The sequence below is a fragment of the Bos grunniens genome, chromosome 5 (genome assembly GCF_055505025.1).
Source record: "Bos grunniens cultivar Pamir isolate PY7600 chromosome 5, Bosgru_T2T1.0, whole genome shotgun sequence".
In the NCBI taxonomy this organism is placed as follows: Eukaryota; Metazoa; Chordata; class Mammalia; order Artiodactyla; family Bovidae; genus Bos; species Bos grunniens.
This window is the reverse complement of record NC_141169.1, coordinates 60,194,691-60,206,378: the sequence shown is the minus strand read 5'-3', so window position 1 is coordinate 60,206,378 and position 11,688 is coordinate 60,194,691. Positions and strand designations below refer to the sequence as shown.

Here is an 11,688-nt window from a genome sequence, read left to right as displayed (position 1 = left end):
ATGACTTCTCAGATCTTTATGTGTTGAATTAAAACTGGAAATCCTCCAGGTGTGCTCTGAACCTAATTCTTAACCCTTCATATACTCACATTTATATTCATGTATCTTGATTACAGTTTTATGCCCATTACATAGAAGCAAGCTTGACACATTTCAAGCACATGACAAGTATGTATTCAAGGAGGGAATGAATAAATTTCTAAATAAATGAAGGTAAAAAGAGTGCATGGTGACTTCAATATAGTGTATTTTGTTGAGAAACTCCTGAAAATGTAGTTAAAGGAGATAGGAAAAAAGTGTGTATCCATACTGACATCTCTTTGGTTTATTGTTTACTAACACACCAAAGATCCATAGGGAAACTATGCCTTTGAATCTGGAAATAAACAACCGTAATCACTTGCTAGGATAAACAGTTGTTAAATTTTAGTACTATGCTGTATTATTATAAATTTAAATATTGTGAATATAAAGAATAAAAGGAGATATTTGGATAGTCTATAAATTGCTGATCTGAGCTACAAATGGCTAATCACAAAATGTCTACATGTGTTAAATTTATTTTAAAAATTATCTATTTCACTGTGACTCCATGGAAGGAAAAAAAAAATCTGAGTGCTTCATTATTCAACAGAAATATAAGAAATGTGAACATTAACAGCACATTTTTTTGCCTAAGTAATTCTATTTATTTACCTTTATGAGAAACGCTGGGCTGGAAGAAGCACAAGCTGGAATCAAGATTGCTGGGAGAAATATCAATAACCTCAGATATGCAGATGACACCACCCTTATGGCAGAAAGTGAAGAGGAACTAAAAAGCCTCTTGATGAAAGTGAAAGAGGAGAGTGAAAAAGTTTGCTTAAAGCTCAACATTCAAAAACTAAGATCATGGCATCTGGTCCCATCACTTTATGGCAAATAGATGGGGAAACAGTGGAAACAGTGTCAGACTTTATTTTTTGGGGCTCCAAAATCTCTGCAGATGGTGATTGCAGCCATGAAATTAAAAGACGCTTACTCCTTGGAAGGAAAGTTATGACCAACCTAGATAGCATATGAAAAAGCAGAGATATTACTTTTCCATCAAAAGTCCATCTAGTCAAGGCTATGGTTTTTCCAGTGGTCAAGTATGAATGTGAGAGTTGGACTGTGAAGAAACCTGAGCACCAAAGAATTGATGCTTTTGAACTGTGGTGCTGGTTAAAACTCTTGACAGTCCTTTGGGCTGCAAGGAGATCCAACCAGTCCATCCTAAAGGAGACCAATCCTGGATGTTCATTGGAAGGACTGATGCTGAGGCTGAAACTCCAATACTTTGGCCACCTCCATGCGAAGAGCTGACTCATTGGAAAAGACCCTGATGCTGGGAGGGATTTGAGGGGCAGAAGGAGAAGGGAAAGCCAGAGGATGAGATGGCTGGATGGCATCATCGACTTGAGGCACATGAGTTTGGGTAGACTCCGGGAGTTGGTGATGGACAGGAAGGCTGGCGTGCTGTGATTCATGGGGTAGCAAAGAGTTGGACATGACTGAGTGACTGAACTGAACTGAACTGGAAGGTAACAGTTTGTAAGTTTCAGTGTATTTTGCAAACTGATATATAAATCCATATATTATTGAAAATAAAAAATTCTAAGTGTGCCTAATGTTAATAGACTTAAATTTAACTATTCTGAATTTATTTTAATTGTAGCTCATCTGAAATTGATTTACTAAATGTCACCATTTTTAAATAATGGCAGATTCATGTTGATATATGGCAAAACAAATACAATATTGTAAAGTTAAAAAATAAAATAATATTAAAAAAATAAAAATAAAATGCTAAAAAAGTAATTAATTAAAAATAAATAAATAAGTTTTATCATGATTTTGAAAGGAGGGAATTTCCTTTCAGTTTTTAATGTAAATACAAATAAGATTAATAAACTTTCTATACATATTATATATATAATATATATTAACACAGTTCCAGTGTATATCGAGTATTATGGAGCAATAGGAAAGCTAGGTCCAATTTAATTCTGACTTGGGATGATAGATCTGTTTCTGACTCAAGTGACTATTTCCATTACAATACATTTAGTTTCCTCAGAAATTATCCCTTAGATTTGGGAATACTAGGAAGATGTTATTATATTTTGACACTAAAAGCCAGAATCTTCAGAGCCTTAAATATTCCCTGGAGAAAACTTTTATTTCATAATGTCTCTGGTAAATTTTTATTAATTCATGAGTTTTCATTCTTATGTAGCTTTGTTGACACTATTTATCCTACATAAAAGGCTTTATTTTACTTCCTACTCTGTCTCCAATGCCCAACTGAGGATCCATCCTCTCTTTAAACATTCTCTCTTGTTCATCTCCCCAACAGTCCCAAGCCCCAGAGAAATCTTCTCTCCTAGTCCCTAATGCCATATAGTAAACTTGAGTCTTATTTGCCCTTAAGTTCATGGGGCATTGTACACTGCTACATGCACACATGCATCCTGTCTCCTCAAAACATTCAGTTCAGTTCAGTCTCTCATTCGTGTCTGACTCTTTGTGACCCCATGAATTGCAGCATGCCAGGCCTCCCTGTCCATCACCAAATCCCAGAGTTCACTCAAACTCATGTCCGTCGAGTCAGTGATGCCATCCAGCCATCTCATTCACTGTCGTCCTTTTCTCCTCCTGCCCCCAATCCCTCCCAGCATTCCTCAAAACATTGGTAAACTGCAATTCTCTTAGACAGTGTCATATACCTTTACAGTGTACAACAGTGCATTCTCCATAGACCTATAAAAATTGGTTAATTAATGTCTGTTATAAATGGTGAAGTCACCAAAGAAGCATAACTGATAATGAAGTCATCAAAGCAGAGGCTTCCTCTCAAGGGATGACATGTTTACACCTAGGAGGATCCATGACATTTAACTTAGTACGAGCTTATAAAATTCTCAGCCACATAATCAACTTCATTTGATGTGGCTTGACTTTTGATTTACCATATTTTCAGGGCAGTCAGTATTACCTGTAGGTGTCTGAAACCTTGCTCAGACACAGATCATTAGAGTAAAATTTACTAGAGCTTCTCTTTTTTATTCACCTCAGTAAAGATAAATTACATATTTGCTGCCTTGATCTATAGATCAGTTTAAAAGCCAAGAGGTAAATAGAATTCTTATCTGAAGAGAAATTCAAACTTAATGGTAAGTCTTTGTCTTTACTATCTTCCCTTTCTGCTTTGCCTCTATTCTCCCTTTTCTCTTCCTTTTATTCTTCTACCATATTTCATTTTCCCTCATGCTGAACCCTTACTAATTTTGCATATTGCTTTATTATTCTCTTCCCATTTTCAGAACAATAATCTGAAGAAACATTAAATCTGATTAATTTTGTTCAAGTCAGGTTTTCTATGTAATCAGATAAGTTTAATTTTGGAATAGGACATGGTACAAGAGAAGAGTGACAAAAAGAGAGGTGGCCGAAACAGGGAAAAAATACATTACACTAATTTACAAAACAACAACAACAACAGAAAAAACTGTAGGGAATAGTTTTAGTTAGTTGAGTAGATTGGTAAAAGGCCAAACTGAAGAGGTATGAACATTATTATACTGAATTATTTCCACTATGTATCTTAAGCCCAAAGCTGGACTTCTGTTTTCAACCATCACACACATTTATATACCATTTACTTCTTGCTTCTCTATTGCCCCCACTGTCAGCTTCTTGAGGCAATGCTATTTATGTAATCATCAGCAAGACTGAGTGTAAGTAATATGATGTTTTCATACCTACATATTAAGAAAAAATAAGTCAAATTTTTTCACATACATATTCATCTCTTCACTTCATTATCATAAATATAACTAAACCAGAATCTAAAAGTGACATAAGGTACTTTTTTATTTCATCAAATTTGTACAACATATTTGCTTTTACTCAAAAGAAAAGTAACAGCTTTCGCTAGTTTATCTTATCCAAAGTAATCATATCCAAAAAGTACTCCTTTAGCAATTACTAATGTTTTGACATTGTCATCTTCATGTTTTCTGGTCCCTTTGCATAATTTTTATCTCAATATTTTCACCGGACCAGAAGCAGATCAGGAGGCAATAATGGAAAACCATACATCAGTGACAGTGTTTATCTTAGTAGGATTGACAGAGGACCCCAAATTGAAGATTGTGCTATTTATCTTCCTGCTTCTCACCTATTTGTTAAGCATCTCAGGCAACTTGACTATCATTACCCTCACTTTGCTTGATTCTCATCTCAAGACTCCTATGTATTTCTTTCTTCGAAATTTTTCCTTCTTAGAAATTTCCTATACAACAGTCTGTATTCCCAAATTGCTTGCTAGCATGGCAACTGGTGACAAAACCATTACCTATAACTGTTGTGCAGCTCAGTTATTTTTTGCTTTCCTTCTTGGTGCATCTGAATTTTATCTCCTGGCTGCCATGTCCTATGATCGTTACGTTGCCATCTGTAAACCCTTGCATTATACAACCATCATGAGCAACAAAATCTGTATCCAGCTGGTCCTTAGCTCTTGGATGGCTGGTTTCCTCATCATTTTTCCAGGACTCATTTTAGGCTTAACCTTGGATTTCTGTAACTCCAATGTCATCGATCATTTCTACTGTGACACTGTTCCTCTCCTGCAAATCTCCTGCACAGATACGCATTTGTTTGAAATGCTGAGTTTCATCCTAGCCCTGATGACTCTACTGATCACTTTGGTATTAGTGATTCTATCATACACATATATTGCCCTGACAATAATAAAAATTCCTTCTGCCAACCAGAGAAAAAAGGCTTTTTCCACTTGTTCTTCTCACATGATTGTCATCTCCCTCTCCTATGGCAGCTGCATCTTTATGTACGTGAAACCCTCAGCCAAACAGAGGATCTCCTTAATGAAGGGAGTCGCGGTTCTCAATACCTCTGTTGCCCCACTTTTGAACCCCTTTATTTATACTCTACGGAACCAGCAGGTGAAGCAAGCATTTAAAAACTTGCTACAAAGACTTCTGTCTTTATTCAAGTAAAATCATAGTGAGTTATATGAGGGAAATTAATAACTAGGGAAAATAGTAAAGGAGGAACTTGGATTTGTTCCCAGCTTCCCTATTGTACTATTTATTATTTGTCCTTTCACTTCTTTCTCAAGTGTCGTGATGTTTACATTTAGCTGTTTTATGTAAATCATGTTTTACATTTAAAAATATCAAAACCTTCTTTTTATGTTCCATTATAAGCATACTCAAATTTGATCCTCTCCACTCCTCATCTTTCACTTAAGTGTAACAAATATTTGAAAGGTTATTTCAGTAAAATATATGTATTTCTCATGGAGACTGTAAAGTATTTCTATATATGTTCAGAAAATTTTGTTCTCATATTTGAGTTTCTGTAAAAGCTTAATACGTTCAAAACAATGATATGATACGGCTTCTTGAGGCTGTTTATTTATGTCCTGGCTTTATGTCCTTTGCACATTTTCTATTGGTTTAAAAAAATATTAAAAGGGGGACGTTGAGATAAAACTGTTTTTTTTTTTTTTTGTCTTGAGACAAAAGAAAATGTTATTTTTGTCTTCAATTTAAAAAATCACTCACACTATGCTAGTGTAATAAAAAAATCATATGGCATATTTCTGTTACATTTTATTCCATGTAGTTAATAAATATTGAGTCATATATGTGTACTGTATCTAGGTAACTTTGGTTAAGAATAAAATGCAGCCCAGTGAGATCACATTTAGTACTTTATCAGCAATTCTCTATTCATTTTGGAACTATGTTCCTTAGATTCTATGTAACAGCATAAGTACATAACTAAAAATAATAATGTAATGATAACCAGCTTATTTTGAGATATTATAGTGTCTAATTGAAAGTATAACTATTGAGTGCAAGGAGTAATGTTAATTATTAGTTCATTTATATTATTGCATATATTCACATACACTGTTAGGAAAACAAAAACAAAGTAGAGCACAGGAGTTTTTCTTTCTTTCTTTCTTTTTTTTTTTTAAAGAGTCATGTAATTCAGTTGTAAATAAGAATAATCATAACAGAAACAAGAAAATCAAATCAATTAATTTAATTGTACTAAGGAATAAGCAATGGTTAGAACTATACATAGAACAACAGACTGGTTCCAAATTGGGAAAGGAGTACGTCAAGGCTGTATGTTGCCACTGTGCTTATTTAACTTATATGAAGAGTGCACGTGAGAAATGCAAGGCTGTATGAAGCACAAACTGAAATCAAGATTGCCAGGAGATCTTTTGGACTCTGTGGGAAGAGGCAAGGGTGAGATGATTTGGGAGAATGGCATTGAAACATGTATAATATCATGTGCGAGATGAATTATCAGTCTAGGTTCTATGCATGATACTGGATGCTTGGGACTGGTGTGCTGGGTCGACCCAGAGGGATGGTATGGGGAGGGAGGTGGGAGGGGGGTTCAGGACGGGGAACACGTGTATAACTGTGGTGGATTCATGTTGACGTATGGCAAAACCAATACAATATTGTAAAGTAATTAACCTCCAATTAAAATAAAGAAATTAAAAAAAAAAAAGATTGCCAGGAGAAAATCAATACCCTCAGATATTCAGATGACACCATACATATGGCAGAAAGTGAAGAAGAACTAAAGCACCTCTTGATGAAAGTGAAAGAGCAGAGTGACAAAGTTGGCTTAAAACTCAACATCCAGAAAACTAAGATTAAGCATCTGGTCCCAGTACTTAATGGAAAACAGATGGGGAAGCAATGGAAACAGTGACAGACTTTATTTTTTGGTGGCTCCAAAATCATTGCAGATGGTAACTGTAGCCATGAAATTAAAAGATGCTTGCTCCTTGGAAGAAAAGTTATTACCAACTTAGACAGCATATTAAAAAGAAAAGACATTATTTTGCCAAAGATCTGTCCAATCAAAGCTATGTAGTCCAATCAAAGCTTTTTCCAATAGTCATATATGGATATGAGAGTTGGACTATAAAGAAAACTGTGTGCTGAAGATCTGATGCTTTTGAACTGTGGTGTTGGAGAAGACTCTTGAGAGTGCTTTGTACAGCAAGGAGATCCAACGAGTCCATCCTAAAGGAAATCAGTCCTGAATATTCATTGGAAGGACTGATGCTGAAGCTGAAACTCCAATATTTGACCACCTAATGCAAAGAACTGACTCATTTGAAAAGACCCTGATGCTGGGGAAGAGTGAAGGCAGGAGGAGAAGGGGGCAGCAGAGGATGAGATGGTTGGATGGCATCACCGACTCAATGGACAGAGTTTGAGTTAGCTCCGGGAGTTGATGATGGACAGGAAAACCTGGTGTGCTAAAGTCCACGGGGTCTCAAAGAGTCGGACACGACTGAGCAACTGAACTGAACTGAGGAATAGAGTGTGATTATAAGCATGTAAAATGTAATTTAAAAAGATTTCTGGTAAAATTCAAGTTGTATGTTTTAAAACTATTTAAGAGTCAGATGTCTATACATAAACTACCGTTTTATAGGAAATATAGGACTCAGAGGATCCCATTAAATAACATCATAAGGATCCAGCTGTTCAATTTAGAAAATGACATATTGTGTATTAAAATAATCTAATTATTTCAGAATACCAAAAGCATAGAAAAAAGTAATGCTTCAGAATATTATTCTAGATTAAAATAATGTAAGATACATATCCATCAACTGAACATGTAGATCTCAGAGTCATAGTAACCTAACCAAGAAAACTGCAAAGTGGCATTTTTTAAGTTCCTGGTTAATTTTAAAATATGCAAAATGTGATAATGTCATTAGAATTATGTCTTTAAATTCCTTCTCTGTTAAACAATGGAGTACATAGAGTTGACATAGAGTTGTCTGTTGTTTGTTTCAAAATCGTGCACTAAAAAATATTACAGTGATATCAACTAACAAAAATACTATTATGTTTATAATAGTTGAAGCTGAAAGATGGGTTCATTGGTATTATTTATACTATCTCTCTATAGTGCATATATATAAATTTTCATTATACATATTTTATAATAAAATTAGCTTAGATAAAGATGGCCTATGACATGGTTAATGTTCCAATTTACATAATTTTTTTTCAACTACCTCCCAATTTATTTGACACATTTCATTAACTTATACATGCCCTTTTCTTACATTTTCAAATATAAAAACAATAAAGAAGACACATTTTAGTGGATAAATGAAAAGGGGAAAACTAAATATGCATTAATTCTATGAAAATACTTATTCCTTTACATAATGTTTACTGTAACCAGTACCTTAAAGTCTATAAAATTCTAAACACAAAACACCCCAATTTCTACAACTACTGCAGGTGATATTAAGAACAGTTACACAGGGATAGTTATCACAGGCACTTTTTATTTGTGAGTAAGACTTTCCTTCCAGATACCTAAACCAGCCTGCTGTAGTAAGGTAGGCAAAAACATATATATCATTTAATATCATTTATATAATTAATAAGAACCACCATTTTTATTCCAGGCATCATCCTAAGGGTCTACATATACTATTTGAATGTTCAAAATCAAAAGAAAACAGAAGAAAATATCCCATATCATTAATTATTTTATCTTGTGAAAAAGGTGAACTTCAATGAGCTACAGTAAAATTTCCAGAATCCCATTTGTTATTAAGACAGACAGAGGACGTGGTCCTAAGGCGGCAGAGGAATAGGACGGGTAGACCACTTTTCCCCCCAAAATTCATCAAAAGAACATTTAAACGCTGAGTAAATTCCACAAAACAACTTCTGAATGCCAGCAGAGGATATCAGACATCCAGAAAAGCGGCCCATTGTCTTCAAAAGGAGATTTTTTATCAATGGTGCTGTATAGAAGGAGAAGTCTTGAGACTATTATAAAAATAAGACTGAAAACCAGAAGCAGGAGGCTTAAGTCCAAACCCTGAGAACACCAGAGAACTCCTGACTCCAGGGAACATTATTTGACAGGAGCTCATCAAACGCCTCCGTACCTACACTGAAACCAAGCACCACACAAGGGCCAAGAAGTTCCAGAGGAAGACATACCACGCAAATTCTCCAGCAACACAAGAACACAGCCCTGAGCTCCAATACACAGGCTGCCCAAAGTTACTCCAAAACCATTGACATCTCATAACTCATTACTGGACACTTCATTGCACTCCAGAGAGAAGAAATCCAGCTCCACCCACCAGAACACCGACACAAGCTTCCCTAACCAAAAAACCTTGACAAGCCACCTATTCAACCCCTCCAACAGTGAGGAAACTCCACAATAAAGAGAACTCCACAAACTGCAAGAGTACAGAAAGGACACCCCAGACTCAGCAATATAAAAGGATGAAGAGACAGAGGAATACCCAGCAGGTAAAGGAACAGGATAAATGCCCACCAAACCAAACAAAAGAGGAAGAGATAGGGAATCTACCTGATAAAGAATTCCAAGTAATGATAGTGAAAATGATCCAAAATCTTGAAATCAAAATGGAATCACAGATAAATAGCCTGGAGACAAGGATTGAGAAAATGCAAGAAAGGTTTAACAAGGACCTAGAAGAAATAAAAAAGAGTCAATAAATAATGAATAATGCAATAAATGAGATCAAAACACTCTGGAGGCAACAAATAGTAGAATAACAGAGGCAGAAGATAGGATTAATGAATTAGAAGATAGAATGGTAGAAATAAATGAATCAGAGAGGAAGAAAGAAAAATGAATTAAAAGAAATGAGGACAATCTCAGAGACCTCCAGGACAGTGTTAAATACCCCAGCATTCGAATCATAGGGGTCCCAGAAGAAGAAGACAAAAAGAAAGACCATGAGAAAATACTTGAGGAGATAATAGTTGGAAACTTCCCTAAAATGGGGAAAGAAATAATCACCCAAGTGCAAGAAACCCAGAGAATCCCAAACAGGATAAACCCAAGACAAAACACCCCAAGACACATATTGATCAAATTAACAAAGATCAAACACAGAGAACAAATATTAAAAGCAGCAAGGGAAAAATAACAAATAACACACAAGGGGATTCCCATAAGGATAACAGCTGATCTTTCAACAGAAACTCTTCAAACCAGGAGGGAATGGCAAGACATACTTAAAGTGATCCAAGAAAATAAGCTACAGCCCAGATTACTGTACCCAGCAAAGATCTCATTCAAACATGAAGGAGAAATCAAAAGCTTTACAGACAAGCAAAAGCTGAGAGAATTCAGCACCACCAAGCCAGCTCTCCAACAAATGCTAAAGGATATTCTCTAGACAGGAAACACAAAAAGGGTGTATAAACTCGAACCCAAAACAGCAAAGCAAATGGTAACTGGATTATACTTATCAATAATTACCTTAAACATAAATGGGTTGAATGCCTCAACCAAAAGACAAAGACTGGCTAAATGCATACAAAAACAAGACCCCGATATATGGTGTCTACAAGAGACCCACGTCAAAACAGGGGACACAAACAGACTGAAAGTGAAGGGCTGGAAAAAAATTTTCCATGCAAATAGAGACCAAAAGAAAGCAGGAAAAGCAATACTCATATCAGATAAAATAGACTTTAAAACAAAGGTTGTGAAAAGAGACAAAGAAGGACACAACAAAATGAACAAAGGATCAATCCAAGAAGAAGATATAACAATTATAAATATACATACACCCAACATAGGAACACCGCAATATGTAAGACATATGCTAACAAGTATGAAAGGGGAAATTAACAAGAACACAATAATAGTGGGAGATTTTAATACCCCAACTCACAACTATGGATTGGTCAACTAAACAGAAAATTAACAAGGAAACACAAATTTTAAACGATACAATAGACCAGTTAGACCTAATTGATACCTATAGGACATTTCAGCCCCCCAAAAAAGAATTTCACCTTTTCTCAAGTGCACATGGAACCTTCTCCAGGATAGAACATATCCTGGGCCATAAATCTAGCCTTGGTGAATTCAAAAAAATTGAAATCATACCAAGCATCTTTTTTGACCACAATGCACTATGATTAGATTTCAATTACAGGAGAAAAACTATTAAAAATACCAACATATGGAGTCTAGACAACACGCTGTTGAATAACCAACAAATCACAGAAGAAATAAAAAAAGGAATCAAAATATGCATAGAAACGAATGAAAATGAAAACACAATAACCCAAAACCTGTGGGACACTGTAAAAGCAGTGCTAAGGGGAAAGTTCATAGCAATACAGGCATACCTCAAGAAACAAGTCAAATAAATAACCTAACTCTACACCTAAAGCAAATAGAAAAGGAAGAAATGAAGAACCCCAGGGTAAGTAGAAAGAAAGAAATCTTAAAAATTAGGGCAGAAACAAAAGAGACCATAGCAAAAATCAAGAAAGCCAAAAGCTGGTTCTTTGAAAGGATAAATAAAATTGACAAACCATTAGCCAGACTCATCAGGAAACAAAGGGAGAAAATTCAAATCAACAAAATTAGAAACGAAAATGGAGAGATCACAACAGACAACACAGAAATACAAAGGATCATAAGAGACTACTATCAGCAATTATATGCAAATAAAATGGACAACGTGGAAGAAATGGACAAATTCTTAGAAAAGTACAACTTTCCAAAAGTGCACCAGGAAGAAATAGAAAAACTTAACAGACCTTGCACAAGCATGGAAAT

The 11,688-nt window shown here is 35.2% G+C and overlaps 1 protein-coding gene across 1 annotated transcript; it reads left to right on the top strand.

Annotated features, from left to right (window-relative positions):
• The first annotated feature begins 1,446 nt into the window (after window positions 1-1,446).
• On the top strand, window positions 1,447-5,042 carry LOC147372204 (olfactory receptor 6C74-like). The gene is made up of 2 exons (XM_086403978.1): window positions 1,447-1,456; window positions 4,093-5,042. Exons 1-2 carry the CDS (start codon window positions 1,447-1,449, stop codon window positions 5,040-5,042), a joined length of 960 nt encoding a protein of 319 aa, XP_086260104.1.
• Window positions 5,043-11,688: the final 6,646 nt, after the last annotated feature.